This window comes from Brassica napus, chromosome A3 (assembly GCF_020379485.1).
Source record: "Brassica napus cultivar Da-Ae chromosome A3, Da-Ae, whole genome shotgun sequence".
NCBI classification, from domain to species: Eukaryota; Viridiplantae; Streptophyta; class Magnoliopsida; order Brassicales; family Brassicaceae; genus Brassica; species Brassica napus.
The window spans coordinates 22449549-22467947 of NC_063436.1; the positions used below are offsets into that span (position 1 = coordinate 22449549).

Genomic DNA, 18399 nt, shown 5'->3' on the forward strand with positions numbered 1-18399 from the left:
GTCTCTGCAATACAACTTGTATTATACAAGGTACATTATTTTATACACACGTGATTCATGGCAGTATTTTTTGTTTTCTTTTTTTGAAGCACTTTTTCTTTTTGAAACACCGTAGAATATTTATCGGAGCCATGTGAATAAGCATCATATTACGGTTAAACTAATCATAGCATCATATTTAGTTTTATTTGAATAAGCTCGTTCTTGGTTTCATTCACACGTGGTAATTAGTTTAACCGCGCGTATTTATATGAGATCAGATCAATTTGCATGTATCAGAAAACAGTCCTTAAATTAAGGATCCGAAAAGAATAATAGCAATGCACTTTCTTTATATAATTAAAAATTGAAAGAATCATGATTTGGTGAAAACATAAACCAAACAATAATACCAAAAATATTGGTTAAAAAACAAAGAAGAACGAGCGATACCAATCTAAAGTGGTGAAAGAGCGGTTGTTTTACGGATTCCATACGGCTCACGTGAAAACCTGATTCGTTCTTACTAGTTCTTACATCACTTTTCATTGTTGCCCGGTCCAATTTTCTTTTTATTTATTTATGTTACTCTCTCGTTCAAATTTCTTTTTCCTTTTCCTGTCAACTCGTTCAAAAATTATTAACAAGAGATAACCTTTTATTTCAGAATTCCATAAACAGAGTCAACAATTTAGTGTTTTTATGTCAAAAAAAATTAGAGTTTTAATATATCGAAATCAACAACAAAAGTAATTGGAAAAGTACAAGAAAAAAAAGCTCAGTTATTTAAAGAAAACAATAAAAAAAAAATAAAAAAAAAAGGAAGCAAAGAAAGTCTATAAAAAGAGACGCTTGGGGAGAGGCTTGGGTCCACTTCCATTCTTCCACTTCCTTCTCTAAAAAAAATACTTTTACTGAGTCTCAGTCTCACATTAGAAATGGATTCCATCGATTTCGACAGCGTGAAAGCAGAGAAAGCCAATGCGCTGCGTCGTTTCCAGAGCATTGGTTTCCTCTTCCGCATAGCTGAGATCTGCGCTGCTCTTCTCTTCGTCTGTTGGATATTCACTTCCCTCCCTTTCGCCGTTCGAATCTCCGGCGAGTTCCTCCGCCGTCTCTCCTCCGTCGTTTCCACTCCTCTCTTCATGTTCGTCCTCACAAACTCCATCGTCGTCGCCCTTCTCACCACCAAATCCACCGTCTTCTCCGGCGGAGCAGAGGCGGATATCTACCGTGCGTTCAGCAGATCCGGAGAGAGTCGCGTCAGTTCTTCCGACGGAGATCTGACGGGAGAGACAGTCTTCTTGGACGACAAAGAGATGATCGGCGCGGAAACCGATTTAAATTCAAATTCGAATCCGACGGTGGCGCGTGGTGATCACGTGACGACCGAACCGGAGAAGGACTCGATTACTGTTACTGGTTTAACGAATGATCCTCCTCCGACGACGACGAAGGTCTATAAAAGAAGCAAAACGGAAATCTCTGCGAAACAGAGTCCGGAGACGGTGACGAAACCTACGCTCCGGCGATCGGAGACGGAGAAGTGCCGTGAAACCGTTGAGTCGTGCGAAGAAGTGCCGTTTCCGGAGGATAATCTAACAAACGAAGAGTTTCAGAAAACGATCGAAGCATTCATCGCGAAACAGTTGATATTCCGTCGCCGAGAATCTCTCGCCGTCGTTATCCATAATTAAATTAAATATAAATAAGTATATCCCGACATAACTATCTATGTTGTATGTTCGAGTTCGAACCAACAAAGCAAGCACAGTTTTGTAATAGAACGACAATGAAGAACGATCGTATCGATCTCATTTTGTTTGTGCTCCTTTCGTTGTTGGATCAAACACGTATGATTTGTTTCTGTAATGTTCGGATCAAATTTGTTGAACGATTCAGGATTAATATGAACAGTGCTTTATCTGTTTTCTGTATGTTGATTTTTTTTTTCTGGTGGTCTAGTGAGTGTCACTTCCTGAACTGATAATAATAGAAACTTGAAGTAGAAGCCATGTTTCGTGAAATCATGGTATATTACCAAATTACTTTTGGTTTTAGTGCATTTCAAGAGAAGAGACTGTCGTGTGAAGTTATTAAGCATTTTTTAGTTGAGTTACTTGAGTACATACAATCAAAGACAAAAGCAATCACAACTCACACGACAATGTCAGAAACGCGATCTTGTTTATCCTCATCATAAAGCCTTACTTTTAAATCATTTGTATTATCTATTAAAACAATTTAAATTGATCTAATCTACAAAAGCATGGAAAATCTATTCAAGCTTCAAGAAAAATATTATTAGTCTATGGAAGGAGTATATATATGTGCAGGGGCAGATGTAAATTGGTAGTGGGATCATGTGTCCTCGGCTAAATTTTGATTTTTTAAGTTATCAACTTTTTTTTTTTTTTGTCAACAATTTTATTTCATATCCAACTCAAAGCAGAGTACTTGAAATACAAAGTCTGGGTACAACACCCTTTGCAAAAGCAACAGCTAAACATAATGCTGTGCGTAGATTATAAACACATGATAACGGAGTGAAGAGAGGAACAAGGTTTTTGAAGCTCAAGAAACCTGTAATCTCATTCAAGTCCATCCCTAAGCGCAGGGAACAGAAGGGGACGATTGAGTCCGGAAGAATCTGAAGTCTTGAGAGTCCAGTTGATATTGCTGGTTGAGAGGCTTTGTGAATCATCACCGCTTTGACGACGTGTCCAGAGCCCACTCTACTCAATAAGCGATGGAGGACACGGCCTTGCATCCACATTCCCTTTGCCGGGCAAATCTGAAAGTAACCAATTGGGAAAGACCCAGCTACAAGCTCAAAGGCGACCAAACACCTCTTTGAAGAGACTGAGAGCTGTGAGGAGAACCACCATAGCCTAAACACGCCTGAGATAAGTGAAACCATGTCCACAGAGACAGCAGTCCAAATAAAATCCTCACACTGAGGTAACAAAGTAGTATCACAACGAGTAACTTCCTCATACTGAGGTAAAGAGAGCTTCAACCTGAAACTCAAAGGGAGTGTAACATCCTCAAAAAGAGGTACAGAGCTAATCCAGGATAGCATTACCTCTTCATTCCGAATTAAAATGGGGTTCGAATTGAGATAACTAAGATCTACTAGGAGGCAAGGATCGAACAATCGTGACTCACTCCAGCAAATTAAAAACACCATACCTTGCGAGAGCTTGAAGCAAGAGAAGATAGGCCTTGACTGAGAACTGCATAAAGCAGTAGAGAGCTCCACTTCAAAATGCTGCATTGCGGTATTAAGAGCTGCCAACAGAGAGAAAATCACCACCAATATTTCAACCTTCCAAGCCCAGTCCTCAAGACTTTGAAGAGATGAGTAATGAAGGGAAGTCAGCTTGCACTCAGCTATTGATACCAATAATCTTGCAACAGATAAGGAAACCACACACGACTCTTGATGATAAATCGTTGATGCCCTTAAGGCTGACTTTAACAAAACATGTTCCACACAAGAGGTAATAATTATCGGCTTTGAAACGGGATAATGTCGAAAGGAGGAGTAACTCAGGCCAGAGTTGAGAGCTCCGGAGGGAGAAATTCCAGCCAACGAAAGATGCAGCAGAGCAGGCTGCGTGGATAGCACATCGACGTCTGGGCAGAGAGGCAGCAGGACCGGTGGAGGGTCTGGAGGATTTATCGGAAACACCACGACAAGATCCGGATCTGGTGGTTCAGGCGGCAGGGGAGGAGAACCAAACGGGACAGTTGCAGAGGAACCCATTGGAGGAGAAGAGGGAGAGCTTCGGGATGGTGAGCGAAACGTCATCAGCAGCGGAAGAGAGGCTCGTGATTAGGACAGGAGGAGCTGCACCGGAAAGAGACCTTCATTCTGGCGGAGATGCAAGCTGTGCGGCTGCCTTGGACTCCGTGCCTGAGAGAGAACCAGCTAGGGCGAACTGGGACATTCAACAACTATATTTTTTTTTAAGTTATCAACTCAAAATCAAATATACCAAGATCAAATTTCAGGGTTATTTCTTGGTGAACATGATCTGCCATAATCTCTTCAAATTGAGTAAAAAAATGTCACATGTTCGAATCCTCAAATGTAGGATCATCTGAGTCAAATTGATATTAGTTTATACTATTAGTTCAAACTTTACAGAAATGCTCTAGATTAACTCAAAATTCATGATAATGCTTTCGATTATACAATTAGAATTCCGCTCAGGTTTACATGTTATCGTTCTGAAAGGTACACTTGTAATCTTTGGAAAATTATTTAAGTTCAAGTACGATACAGTCTAATGTGCATCTTGTATAGATTAATTATTGAAGGTGATGTGGTATATGTATCTTGATTCAAAACTAATATCAAAGCAAGACATCTTAATTATAGACAAAATGTGAATTGCTTTTTAAGTGCAATCCAAAAAGAGACCATCGTCTTTTGAAATTAGTTAGCATTTTGGTTGAGTACATAATATTTTGGTTGAGTACATAATGCCTACTCACAATGAAAGACAAAAGCAATCACAACTCACACGACAATGTCAGAAACGAGATCTTGTTTGTCCGCATCAATTATCATCATAAAAATTAATTTTTAATTATTGTATCATCTATAGAAACAAAATGAATATAAATCTAATCTCTGAAAAATCATTGGTAAATTCACGCTATATGTTTTCAAGAAAATAATTTATTATCCCGTGGAAGGACTACCTGTTATATATCGTTCTGAAAGGTATAGTTGTAATATTTAGAAGATTATATAAATTTATATACGATACAATCTAATGTGTATCTTGTACTGATTAATCTTTGAAAGTGATGTAGTTTATGTATCTGGATACATACCAATATCTAGAGTGAGAATTATTCGATGAATTAATTTGTAGGCTGGCATCAAACAACTATTTGGTAAACATTAGTGAAAAATCATTTTTTGTGTGATAAAAACGATATGCAGAGCACGGTGTAAATATTTTGAAAAGGAACATATTTCATTTTTATAAGTTTTTCATGGGAATGATCGATGGTCACATAAGTCGTTCAATAATCTATATAATACATTCCAAGTTGAAAGTGAAGTAATTTCTGTAGCCGTAGAGTGTCTGGTAGGTGCGTCTTAGCACTAATCATAGTGCAATAATATTGAATTGCAAAAGTATTCTGTAAATGCACTTTTATGCAGACACGAGGATAAATTAAGATGAGAAGTGACTTTCTTTTTCACCAAGACCCGTAATCTCTGCTGATAATTTTTTTTAACTCTGAAATATTATTAAATCTATCATAATAAGATACATTATAGATTACAAAAATCAGCAAAAAATAGTGATTTCTGCGAAAATAATAGCCCAAAAGAAGAAGACACAAGTTAACAATGAAGTAGAATAATACGAAGAAATAATCTTCTATTCTCCTTTTCTTTTCCAATGTATATTCGTGATTATTTTTTCAGAATTTTAATGATATAATTGTATAAATTATGGATTGTCGCTTAATTTGTTTTAGGATCTTTATCTTAGATGATTAGCAACAATATGATTGTCTACAGCACGTCACCACGAACGACTATTGGCCTATTGTTATTTTGGTTGGATTTATCTTCTTTTTCCTTAGAGGTTATAGATTTATACATAACTAGTAGTATATAGCACATGTTCATTTAAAGTAAAACTGGCATGCACTACGTTGACGTAGTGAAAAATAAAGATTATATTTACGAATATTTTCATGAGTAACTACACTTTCACTGTTCCAAATAATCTCCTTCCTTATTTTAAAATGTACTTTCACCGCAGGCTCATAGCTCGGGGAGCAGATGAACGAAAACACATTCACCTTTTCTTTATTATTTCATTTAGGTAATTACAAAAAGGAGCTAGGACACATGCATTATTATGCGTATCATGGATGCATGAACGAAAACAGGAAAGCTAAGGATGTTGACGTAAATCAATATATAGTATTTTTGGGTCCAAGCCTATGAGCTGTAGATATTTGCCCCACAATTATATCAGCGGTCGACGAAAAGATAAAAATTCTCTAAATGGCAATCCCCATATCAAATTACATTTAGGGTGTATTCGCCGGCCGGATCCTAGGCGTCACTAGTCACACTAACAGTGTATCACTGTAAACAGGTATTTTTGATTTATTTCAAATTATAGAAGTATATAGAATGATATAAAAGATCCAAATAATATTAATAAATATTGTAAATTTATCATACAGAAATATTTACATATATGTTTGAATTTATTTAGTTGTTTTATATATATCACGTGGAACTGATTTGAAAGTAATATACAAGCCATCACACTTAAAGTTATTATTGTATTTGATCATATGGTGGAAACAACATGGTGTTCGGTATAGTGGTTAAACTCTTATATCAACTAATAGAAATGTTATAGGTTATGTATGTATTCGACCTTTTCTAATCTTTTCTCTAATACTTCTTTTGAGAGAAAAATGACCCACACGTCAAGACAGTCTTTGTTTACTATTTTTCTCATCTTCCTTCGACGTACGTTCTGTTCTCTTGTCGATAAATCCGAAAAGCCTCATGACCAAGTCACTGGACCCCTTCTAAAACTCGACTTCCCTTCTTCTTTTTTCATTATTCTATCAAAAAGAAACGTCAATGTTGTTGCAACGGGAGGATCCTCGCTTATTCCTTGCGTCCACCAATAATAAAACTCTTGAGTTTTTAGGTTGAACACAAACTCTAACAAAGAAAATGATGAGTTCCTCTGACTCTTCTTCTGCTGAATCTCGTCTAGCCACGGCTAAGACGGTTCTCACAACCGCGGCCTCGGTGGCTGCAACCGCAATGCTAGCTAAATCACTAGTCCAAGACTATTTGCCTGACGAGGTGCACCAATACATCTCCTATGGCTTCCGCATCTTCTTTGGCTACTTCTCTTCTCAAATGACAATAATCATCGAAGAGTTTGAAGGGTTTGTCCACAACGAAGTCTTCGAGGCCGCGGAGGCCTATCTAGCCACCAAGATCTCTCCTTCTAACAAAAGAATCAAAGTCAGCAAACATGAAAAAGAAAACAACTACAACGTCACCGTGGAACGTGACGAGGAAGTTATGGATACCTTCAATGGCGTCAAGTTCAGATGGGTCCTCCATTGCCACCAGGTTGAGTCCAAGAACTTCCACAACCCGCGGGATCTAAACTCAACACTAAAATCCGAAGTACGATCATTCGAGCTTAGCTTCCACAAGAAGTTCAAGAACATGGCTCTTGACTCTTACTTACCCTTCATGGTCAAAAGAGCCACGTTGGTGAAGCAAGAGAAGAAAACTCTCAAGATCTTCACTCTTGACCCGGAGAACATGTATGGGACTTACTCTGACGCTTGGACCTCTGTGATTCTTGACCACCCTTCCACCTTCAAAACGCTAGCAATGGATTCAGATGCCAAGAGAAATGTGATGGAAGATCTAGACCAGTTTGTGCAGCGAAGAGACTTCTATAAAAAGGTTGGCAAAGCTTGGAAGAGAGGTTACTTGTTGTACGGTCCACCAGGTACAGGGAAGTCAAGTTTGATAGCAGCCATGGCTAATCATCTCAACTTTGATATATATGACTTAGAGTTGAGTGCGGTGAACAACAATTCGGAGCTCCGGAGATTGCTGATTGCTACCGCTAACCGCTCTATTCTTGTTGTGGAAGATATCGATTGTTCCATCGAGTTGAAAGATAGAACAACTGATGAACCTACTCGAGAATCAGACGACGGTAACGACACACGTTACAAAAAAGTGACGCTCTCTGGACTGCTAAATTTTATTGATGGTCTCTGGTCAAGTTGTGGCGACGAAAGGATAATAGTATTCACAACGAACTACAAAGAGAAGCTAGATGCAGCGTTGTTGAGGCCAGGACGCATGGACATGCACATCCACATGTCGTATTGCACGCCGAGTGCTTTCAAAGCTCTTGTTTTAAACTATTTAGAGATCAATGAGCATAAGCTTTTCAGCAAGATCGAGGAAGGTATTGAGGCAACACAAGTTAGTCCAGCAGAGATAGCTGAACAACTCATGAGGAATGAGAATGTTGATAAGATTCTTGAGGGTTTGATTGAGTTCTTGAAAGTCAAAAAGATCGAAAATGAAGATGAGGCTAAGAAGGAAGAGCAAGAATTGGAGAACAAAGGCAGTACCACCCAAGGCAAAGAATTGGAGGTCAAGAAAAACGTAGAGGTTGATGACCAGCTTATTAGAAGCGAGTAAAATTAACTTTTGAAATTAGAAGATGATTAAATAAATGATGATATTACATATCAAATTTGATAAGTGTATTTGAGATGATATAACATATCAAATTTGTAAGCAAGTCATGGATCTAGATACAACGCTGCTTACACAAGAAAAGCTCCATAGCACATGATGACCTTGATTGGTAACCTGCTGAAAGGCGGGCGGAATTGCATCAAAAAACGCAAATTCCACAAGAATTTTACCAATTAGATGAATGTGGACGAAACACTACCACACAGGACCTGATTTATGGAAACGTGTTTAAGCAAACCGTTCAATTTTTTTATGTATCAGCAACAATAACCATGGTGCATTACATATAGCAGCTTACAAAGTCATGTAGCATTTGACAGTTTGGATATTATATCGAAATTTCATTTCCTAATAACATATGAGAAAAGAGCAAAAAGGTAAAAACAGAGACAAACAGCAATGCAAATCTGTGATGTAAGCTTGGTTTATCAGTCAGAGTCAGAGTCAAGATTCTCTGAAGACCTAACCGAACGCCTTATGCTCTCTTGGTATTCCGCATCTTCATCATCTTCCTCTTTCTTCTTCTTGCTAAGCATTCCTGTTTAAATGATTTTCCACATTTTAGAAAAACAATACCCTTATCTAAACTGTATTTACTAAAAAGATGGATCCACACCTTTTTTAATCAGAACGTTCTCAAGTTTAGTAGTGGTGAAATCATCCTTTGTGCCTAGATCCTGGAACCCAACTAGCCTATCTATGGCGACTCCCTTGCTAAGAATGATAAAAAAGAAGAAGCCATATTCTATCAGTGCAAAAAGCTTAGCAACAAACCATTTAATCTAAGAATGAATCAAAAGAGATGAAACCTGAAGAGCAAAACGCAAGGCAAGGTCTTTATTGCTAGCTTGGTGACAAAGAAAGGAGCATTCTGCATTTATAATATCAGCTAAGCATTAGATTCACAACCCTTTTATCTAATCTTTCAGTCAAGTGGTTCACTGACCTCTGCATCCACTCTAATGAACTTAGTATCCACATGTCTAGGCGCAAGAGTCTTCAGATGCTTGTCCATAATCCTATACATTAGATTCTGTATGAGCTTAAACATACCATAAGATAAAAGCAAAAAGAAGTAAGAAGATTTCTTACTTGCAGCGGTAAAACTCCTTGTGGTAGAAATGACAAATAACATTCTGACTCCTGGTGACTTCCCCCAAGAAATCACCCTCGCTTACCTCTCGATATTCACCATGTCCTTGTCTTTTAAACGCTTCTCTCTTCTCAACTTCTCTCTGTTGGAGGTTAAGCTCAATACCAATACAATACAAACAAGCATATCTAAATAAGCCAAAAGTGTGTCATCAACCTTGAGTGCAGCAATCCTATCAGCGTGCAGTTTTTCTAGCTCTGGATCCTACAAAAAACATGAGAGTCTACCGTTAGAGACAGAAGCTTCAAGATAGGATAAAAGATTGTAGCAAGAAACAATTGCACTTACATCCATAAGTTCATCAAGATCAACCTCCTCATTGACAGGGTTTGATGATTGCGCCTTCTCATTTGCAAGAACTTCCTGCACACACAGCCGTATAATGAACAATAACATCATAAACATACAAATAATCACATGTTACTGTCTAAAATAAAACAGAAACTCATGAAGTTTACACCTTTTACAGACACAACAAAAATAAAACACAGATGAATCCATTTCGTAACACAGATCAGAACCACTTGTCTGAATATAATATCCATGAAAAAAAAAAGCCACCAAAACGAAGACTTCAAATCGTACAATTTTCTAGAAACCTTGAGAAAAAGGCATCGTCGCATTTGATGGATTTTAATACTCAAATATAGAAATGGATTTAACCTTTTTGTAGTCTCTAGCAGCTGCAGCCAATACATTTCCGAACGCCAGATTCGAGAGTGTCGACTTGACTGCATCCGGATCCATCTTCCGAGCCCAAAAGGTAAAAAAAAGCTTCAATTTTCGGATTCAGAAATAGAAAGTTAACGCTCCCCCGAGATTTTTCTTACTGGTGATAAAATAAAAACAGCTTGAGCAAATCGAAATTGGAGTTTCTTATTGCTTGCTTCAATTTCAAATCTGGAGCGGAATAATAACAAAATAATCCCAAAATCAAAAGATGAACACCAAAGGTGGAAAACACAGCTGAAACGACGGCGTTTACACAAGTAGATCATTAGGGCCGCCGGTTCAAGCCCTTCGTAGGCCCATACGGCCCAAATAAGTTATTTATGCTATTATACCTTGATCAGCAAACCAAGCAAAGACTTCCTTTTATTACAGAGCGGATGAAATTTTTGATATCAACGTGATGTAGAAAAAGAGACGAGGCTTATATATAGGTCCACATGTGGAAGCTCGCTAGATAATTATCATGATTCAGAAGAGACATATCTACCATAAAACAGAAGATAAGGTATAGAAACTTATGGAACAAGAACACACATGGATGGTATATCAGATTAGGTAACTGTCTTTCTTACTTTATTAACCTTTATTTTGCCAAGAATATCACACTAGGCTTCATTATTGGATACACATTAGTAGTTTAATCGAATACTAGCATCATAGTTTCTTCTTTATAAGGCCATAAAAACGGCATGATGTTTTTACTCAGTTGTGCGTAACTTGTTGAAGAAGGAAAGAATCTCCTCCGAGACTTGTTTAGACTTCTCTTGCTGGATAAAATGATGACCATCCTCAATAACAACAACCTCAACGTTAGGTACAATGCTCTTGAACATCTCTCCCTTCACATACTCCATCGTCTCTTTAGCTCCTATGTCTCTGCCTCCGGCAATAAACTTTGTCGGAACAAGGATCTTGGAGCCTTCCCACGGCGCCAATATCTCCCAGTTCCTAAAGAATTTCCCCACACTTTCAACAACTGCTAACGGTAAGGAAACTACAGGTTTTGAAAACTTACAGATCCATGGCTCTGTAGTAATTCAACGGACCAGTGAATCCACTTTTCTGAAACTTGTCTGCATAAACCTGAATCTCTTCTTCGGTTATCCACTCCGGAATCTTCGATGGAATCTCAAGATCATCGATGATCTCTGTACCAGGAGGAGCCACCATGAAATCTGTTCTCGTTGTCAGCAAGAACTTCTTCATAACTGTCTTACAATCATGCTTGGCAAATGCTGCTTCAGCTCTTCCAGGTTTCTTGTGAAACAAGGAAGTGAATCAAACGAAGACAATAGAAACAAACACACAACAAATCTTGAAAGTTACCTGAAACTGAGTGATGTATAACCCATCTCCAAAGGTTTTTGAAAACTCTGAAGGTTTGAGGTTTGGATCTCTTGGAGAATATGGAACAGAGAGACTTATGAAACCCTTGACTCTGTCTGGTCTGAACAAGCATAGAGACCAACCTATGACTGATCCCCAGTCATGTCCAGCCACAAAAGCTTGAGCAGTGTCGTAGTGATCAAGCAAACCGATGACATCAGCGACGAGGTGGCTCACAGTGTAAGACTCGTGGCTCGGAAGAAACTCGGAGTCCCCGTAGCCTCTGAGATCTGGAGCGACAACGTGGTAGCCATGGCTAGACAAGAAATCGATCTGGTGACGCCACGAGAACCATGTCTCGGGGAAGCCATGGAGTAATAGAACCAACGGTCCTCCATCGTCTCCTTTCTCAGCAACGTTTAACCAAATCCCGTTGGTCTTGATCTTCTTCTCTCTCGCTAAGCTTGTTGTCATGATTCTTGATCTGATGTGAGAAATGAAAAAGCAGCGACCTAGTGTACACTTTTATTACAAGATTTTGAGATTTTGAATGCACGTAACAATCTCTAGTCACGAAACAAGAAACACATGACTGGTTATAAAGATCAGAAACGTCAAGTAACTCTCGGTTCTTACAAAACAGTAGAGGGACAAGAGTGAGTGAATCTCGGCAACACAACAAAGAGTTAGGAGCAAAACCTAGCTCAAAAGAAATAGATTTATTCTATGTTTTTTTTTTGGATGAAGGAAAGCAAAATTTAAGAGGACATTGACTTCTTCTTCTCTTCTTCGAGTCGCTGAAGCTCAGCCAGCCTTTCCTCCCAAGCTCGCTCCCTTGCGACTTTAGCCATCTTACGTTCCACTTCCTTGATTCTCTTCTTCCTCTTCGCCTCTTGCACCAGCCCTTGCCTCTTCTTTTTCTCAGACTGCGAAAAGTATTTCCATTTCATTTGTTACAAAACTATAATTAAAAAAAAAAAACATTGCAGACTGTTTCTGCCAAGAAATGGGACAAAACAGAGAGAACCAACAGAGATACAATCTACGGATAAAGCATTTAAAATAATAATGTAGAAACATTGTTTCGTCAGACAATGAAACAAAAACAGAGAAGCAAGCAAGAGGGACGTCCAACATTTTTCCCCAACAATTACTACAATTCCTCAACAACGTCACATTATTATAATCTATGGATTCAACATTCCACGGTCTCTCATCTGAAGCAATAACCAGAACTAACACTCTAATAATGATGAACAGAGATATGCAAAAGTACTTGAAAGAAAGCACACATACCAGTATGAAAGCGCGGCGCTGCCCTATGCGCTTCTTCGCATTCCTTCTCTTCACACTACCCTTGTTGGGATTGTTTGAAGCAATTGGCTCCCCAGGAGTATACTGAACATATGCATAAGGCCCTGCATTTTCCTCAAAATCTTTTAATTCACCACAAACAACATATATTCTCTGTCTACATCAACTTATTAAGTAAGAACACTCTCAACTTCAGATTTAAAACACAATCACAAGTTCCACCTAAAGTAACACAAGATTCACACTAAACTCTAGTTAAATAAATACACTAACTCGAATTCAATCACACAGCACTCAACAAAGCATCAAACCTGGAGGTTTAAGTTTGAATCTTTTCTTCTTGGGATGAGCCATGGGTCGTCTCTTCGGGAGCCGAGTATCAGTTAAGCTCAAGCTATGAAAATGAGTAGCCATCGCAATCCATGGCAACCTCGATCCACCGAACAAGGAGCATAGCTCTGGTTTCGCAGCCGGGATCGCCGGCGCAGAGGAGCAGCTAGAGGCGACGCGCGAAACTAGGGTTCTTGATAATGGACGGAGAATCGATCTAATCGCACCGAACCCCATTTCACCAAAGCATCAGCGGAGGAGATTTTGCGATCCCTCTGAAGACCACGGTGAACTATTATTGGGCTAGTGAGCCTTTGATTCTTTAAAAGTGGGCCTGATAAGGGCCCATAATACACGCACGTCAGATTATACGTGATTTTGTATATCGTATTAAAACTAAAATCATGTAGATGCAAAAAACAAAAAATATATATATGTGTTTATTGTCTGAAGATATGGAGCTGGAGACTGGAGAGAGACTTGCGTTCTAATTTTCTAACGACAGTTATCGCAAATTATGCCACATAAGGAAAGCGTATATGATACCATTTACGACTATGAAACCCATTTTGTAAAATATGGATATGGTAATTACCATATTGATACAGATTTAAATATCCAGTACTGATCATCGAAACCAATATAAATATAAATCACTCTCGTTCATTTTTTTCAAAGGAAAACAAAACTTTCAGCTACATATATAGTTTTCTTCACGAGTTCATATATATCAAGCATGTTTTCCTCAAATCGTCAGACAACAAGGCTGGTCCGTCTTCAATCGTTTTCATGTTTCCTCATTTCATGTATTGATAATTCTTGCGACTTGTATGTTACCTTTTAAAGATTATTCGAACGTTAATTTTCTTGCAGACTTGTGGGTTCAAAGTGAACACTAACTCACCCGAGTGGCACAAGAGCATGACGAAAATCCTCAAGAAAATCAAAGGTTTGTAATTTCATATACACGTACATTTATATGTACGGTCTCAATAATTCTTTTTCTGGTTATGGTTTATATATGGTTTAGGAGGAAACTTTTGGATAGACGTGGACGAAGGAATGGCATACGTAACGGGTCAAGGAGACCCAAACAAGCTATTGAAATTGATGGCTTCAGGGAGAGGCAAAGACGCTGAAATGGCCTTTGTGAAAACCGGAATACACTCTTACTTTGGCCAGACAACGCCTTATTGGCCGGTTGATATGAATTTGAGCTACCATCCATCTTCGTCTCGCAGTTACTACCTTTCAGGGCCGCCGGTGATGCAACCTTACCAACATCAATACCCTTATCAGGCTGGATATGGTTATAGTTATTATTAGGGCTCTATGTACTATTTTATATAACCAGGTCGAGATCAAGCGAAACCCTTCTTTTTTTTAATCAGTTAGGGTTATCTGCTTGTATCCGAATTTTATTTTTGCTTTATTTGATTTAAATTCTCTCTGCGTTTTATTAGTATTAGCAGAAGAGGATCTTCTTTTTTTTGTCAGCAAAAAAATAATAATTAATTTATCTGTTTCTTTAAATGTTTTTGAAATTTTGTATGAATCCGATGATTACTCATTGAAGTTTCAAGGGAGTTTTGAAGTTCGTATTTTCATGATTGCATAATTTTCCATTTTCCTTAAAGGTAAAAGATGGATGTTGGTTCATACAAATCCTTCAACTTTATATAAATTATTAAGACCCATATAATGCGAAAAGCATATCCATCTAGATTCTCTTCAAGGGAAAGCTCAACGGATTTTTCACTTTTCAGGATAAGATATATCGTCTTTGATAACTTTGAACGTGTTTGCATCCATAACTAAAACATGTCTTTCTTCTTTTCTTGATCAAAACCAAACATGCCTAACTAATGATCTTTACCATCTACATTGCCAAAACTTTATTTTACGTACACTACAAGAACGTTTGAGGTGTAGAGTGAAGTTTTTCTGATACATATTGCTGTAAATCTAATAAAAATATTTCTAAATGACATGCTCAAAACTCTTTATGCCCCCCCCACCGACCTGTTACCCATTGCCAGTTCGTTATTTTACTTATTACCATTTATGCATCCAAAAAAAACTCTAGAGTCTCTCCTGCTTGTCACCAACTTGGTGAATGTAGATGGAAAGTCATCTTTCTTGGCCTCAGCAACTTTGTACATAATCACGCATGTCACGGGAGATTTTTTGTTTCAATCTCATTAGATTTTTTGTATATTGTCAATGATATAGTGTGACGAGACTTGCGTCGTAATTTTATACCACCAAAGAATTTGGATCATCAGAGTTCCACATAAAGGTAGAAAATATTATACCATTAACGACAATAATTCCAAATATGGAACCCTTGATGTGAAATATCGATATGGTTAATTACCATATAAATACAGATTGAAAATCGGATATTATATTATATTTTGTTAACAAAATCCAATATAAAATTTTGAAATTTGAAACTGATATACGATACTGTAGTGTACACCACTCTCGTTCATTATGCAAAGAAAATTTAACAAAACTTGCAATTCACACAACTCAATACAGTTGTCTTCATGAATTCACAAAAGTGACAAGCATAATTTTTTGTCAAACTTCCAGAAAACTACAAGGCTGGTCCGTTTTCAATCTGTCACTAAAATATTCATGATCATACTTCTTATTTTGTATTGATAATTCTTGATTAAGACTGTTCGAACGTTTTATACTGACTTGCGGGTTCAAAGTGAACACAAACTCTCCCCAATGAAAAGCATGACGATCTCAAGAAAATCAAAGGTTTGATCTTTGACATAAACATAAAATTATATATCGTGTGCATCGTTAAATACCATTTTGTAAAATTGAAAATGCTTTTTTAATGATTTTAGAAGGGAAATTTTGAAAGACATGGACGAAGAAATGGCATATATTATGGGTCAAGCTGATCCTCACAACCTATTGAAACTGATAGGTTCGAGCAGAGGCAAGGATGCTGAAATGGCCTTCGTGATATCTGGAAGGCGACATCAAAACGCCTTATTGAGCGGATATGAGCTACATTCTTTTAATATCGTCTTATGCTTGATTACTTTTCTCTGAAAAGCTTCTGTGGTTGTTGTCAAAAAAAAAAAAAAAGCTTCAGTGGTCGTTTTGCCATGAACGCCTTATTTAAACATAATTACATCCGTATCCAAACAAAGCCAATGAGGCTTCCCATCTTCAGTTAAGAAACACCACCATTATGCCTTATTTTCTTTTAAAAAAACTGTCTTTTTAAATCACATCCATTGCGAGCAAATATTTTTTTTTGGAGAAGTATACAAAAGTAAAAAAGCAAAAGCAACTGGATAAACAAAGCAAAATAATAATTCATCAAATTCACTAACACATCTTATCAGATGAGATTAAACAAGAATCATCATAAGATTCATAACAGAGGGGGGACAAGTCATAACTATGATTTCAAGAGTAAATAAGAAGCAATTAATCCAATATCTTAAGACAGAAGACATGTAAAAGATAAAAGGTGTAGTTAAGCCAAGTGTTTGGCAATAGTAGACTGAAGCTCATCTTTTTGGGCGCCAACAACTTTGTCCACAATCTTCCCTTCTTTCATGAACATGAAGGTTGGCATCGACTCAATCGCCCAGTCACTCGCCACTGACTGTTCCATACAAAAAAAAAACAAAAAGGTAATTTTGTGATCATAGAAAAATTAAAAACAATCTATATCTCAACAAAGAGGATGAATAAAGAGAAAACTCGATTGATATTCTGTATTGTTACCTTTAATTCGTCAATATCAACCTTGAGAAAAATCACATTAGGGAGTTTCTTAGCTAGATCAGCAAAGAATGGAGCTATGAAACGACATGGTCCACACCAAGAAGCCGTGAAATCAACCACCACCTTCAACAATTTAACCATCTCATGAATCATTTCATTGAATTTTTATAACAATACAATGATGAAAAGACATGTTAAACGTTTGATCAAAAAAAAAAGATGACATGTTAAACAACAAAGGCTAATCATATGTCATAACAATGCTAAACCTACAATAGACTGCTAATATCACATTTAATAATAGTCGTGACATTTGCCTTCAGGGTAAACATTTTTTCTAGCGTCTTTTAATTTCGTAGAAACATAAAAAATATGACCTCTCGTCAATGTGATCGATTCTAGGCTTCTAGCCCTAGAATCTAACATGGTAATTCAGATTCAGATTCATGGTAACATACTAACATGTACGTATAGATATGTCGCATGTTAATTCATATATGGTGTGTCAAGCATGGATCTAAGCTGCAAAAAACAAACGAATTGTATTATGAGACAGATCGAGACAATGAAAAGAGATTACAAGAGTTTTGGAGTCATTGCCCTTTTGGAGTTGCTCGTTCCATGCTTCCACGGTGTGGCACGCGATCACTTGTCCTTCTTCCCCAGCCATCTTTCCACAGATCTTCTCTCTGTCTCTCCTTTCTCTTTATCTTTTTGCCTGTGTTGTTGTTGATCTGTTTCTGTTTAGCATGCTCTCCTTTCTCAAATATAGTCACATAAAAATTACAATTTTGCCATCAATATTTTCAGATTCTCTCCCTTATTGCACGCGTGATTTTATTTCCCATAATAAAACCCACAAAATATGCTACCTTCCCTACTTTACTCAAATCATAAATATTCCCACTTTACTCTTACGGCTTTTGTTTTCTGACAATTTACACCCTCTGTTTTACAAACTAGGGGTGGATGTTCGGGTACCCGTTCTGGGTTCGAATCAGATATTTTAGATTTTCGGGTATTTGGATAGAGAGGTGTAAAACCCGTTAGGGTATTTATGAACTTCGGGTCAGATTCAGATATTTTTAGTTCAGATTCAGTTATTTCGGATCAGGTTCGGATATTTAGATTTTCAAAAAAATATTAAATTTTTCATTTCTCATATTTCTTGTATTTAAAAATATAACTTTCACTTAACTAATTTTTTATTTTTAATAGATTTGGACATAACATTTTAAAACTAAAAAGACATTAATTTGGCTATTATTTTTTAAAATTTTAGATGTAACTTTTTGTTAATTTTTGAAATAAAAAGTTTGACATGCATTTTAAATGAGTAACAAATCATTTTCTCCGTAATTATATGTATATCATATAAACTTAAAGTACGTGTATTATCAATATAAATATTTTTTTTTATAAAATGAAAGATGTAAACTAGAAATATAAGATTAATTAAACATATGTTTGGATATCCATTATGATTCGG

General features: G+C 37.2%; 8 protein-coding genes across 8 annotated transcripts; 3 read left to right on the forward strand and 5 right to left on the reverse strand.

Moving 5' to 3' along the window:
• The first annotated feature begins 815 nt into the window (after positions 1-815).
• Positions 816-1907, forward strand: LOC106444319. The gene has a single exon (XM_013885806.3). It carries the CDS (start codon positions 918-920, stop codon positions 1674-1676), a length of 759 nt encoding a protein of 252 aa, XP_013741260.1. The 5' UTR covers positions 816-917; the 3' UTR covers positions 1677-1907.
• Positions 1908-2382: 475 nt separating this feature from the next.
• On the reverse strand, positions 2383-4184 carry LOC125607093. The gene is made up of 2 exons (XM_048776745.1): positions 3172-4184; positions 2383-2870 (listed from the first exon to the last, which is right to left on the reverse strand). Exons 1-2 carry the CDS (start codon positions 3791-3793, stop codon positions 2803-2805), a joined length of 690 nt encoding a protein of 229 aa, XP_048632702.1. The 5' UTR covers positions 3794-4184; the 3' UTR covers positions 2383-2802.
• A 2287-nt stretch (positions 4185-6471) lies between these two features.
• Positions 6472-8407, forward strand: LOC106442460 (protein HYPER-SENSITIVITY-RELATED 4-like). Its single transcript, XM_013884143.3, has one exon. The coding sequence runs from the start codon at positions 6719-6721 to the stop codon at positions 8228-8230; it is 1512 nt and encodes a 503-aa protein (XP_013739597.2). The 5' UTR covers positions 6472-6718; the 3' UTR covers positions 8231-8407.
• Positions 8408-8517: 110 nt separating this feature from the next.
• Positions 8518-10372, reverse strand: LOC106444321 (thioredoxin domain-containing protein PLP3A). The gene is made up of 8 exons (XM_013885810.3): positions 10107-10372; positions 9732-9806; positions 9600-9647; positions 9383-9525; positions 9237-9309; positions 9100-9161; positions 8907-9004; positions 8518-8828 (listed from the first exon to the last, which is right to left on the reverse strand). Exons 1-8 carry the CDS (start codon positions 10188-10190, stop codon positions 8719-8721), a joined length of 693 nt encoding a protein of 230 aa, XP_013741264.1. The 5' UTR covers positions 10191-10372; the 3' UTR covers positions 8518-8718.
• A 351-nt stretch (positions 10373-10723) lies between these two features.
• LOC106440020 (epoxide hydrolase A-like) lies at positions 10724-12009 on the reverse strand. Its single transcript, XM_013881595.3, has 3 exons — positions 11502-12009; positions 11191-11432; positions 10724-11123 (listed from the first exon to the last, which is right to left on the reverse strand). The coding sequence occupies exons 1-3, from the start codon at positions 11973-11975 to the stop codon at positions 10874-10876; spliced, it is 966 nt and encodes a 321-aa protein (XP_013737049.2). The 5' UTR covers positions 11976-12009; the 3' UTR covers positions 10724-10873.
• A 67-nt stretch (positions 12010-12076) lies between these two features.
• On the reverse strand, positions 12077-13538 carry LOC106440021. Its single transcript, XM_013881596.3, has 3 exons — positions 13127-13538; positions 12798-12919; positions 12077-12427 (listed from the first exon to the last, which is right to left on the reverse strand). Exons 1-3 carry the CDS (start codon positions 13380-13382, stop codon positions 12260-12262), a joined length of 546 nt encoding a protein of 181 aa, XP_013737050.2. The 5' UTR covers positions 13383-13538; the 3' UTR covers positions 12077-12259.
• Positions 13539-13881: 343 nt separating this feature from the next.
• On the forward strand, positions 13882-16249 carry BNAA03G41100D. The gene is made up of 3 exons (XM_013884144.3): positions 13882-13914; positions 14019-14094; positions 14176-16249. Exons 1-3 carry the CDS (start codon positions 13882-13884, stop codon positions 14469-14471), a joined length of 405 nt encoding a protein of 134 aa, XP_013739598.2. The 3' UTR covers positions 14472-16249.
• Positions 16250-16472: 223 nt separating this feature from the next.
• LOC106444322 (thioredoxin H1) lies at positions 16473-17738 on the reverse strand. Its single transcript, XM_013885811.3, has 3 exons — positions 17491-17738; positions 16911-17033; positions 16473-16788 (listed from the first exon to the last, which is right to left on the reverse strand). Exons 1-3 carry the CDS (start codon positions 17578-17580, stop codon positions 16657-16659), a joined length of 345 nt encoding a protein of 114 aa, XP_013741265.1. The 5' UTR covers positions 17581-17738; the 3' UTR covers positions 16473-16656.
• Between the last annotated feature and the right edge of the window lie 661 nt (positions 17739-18399).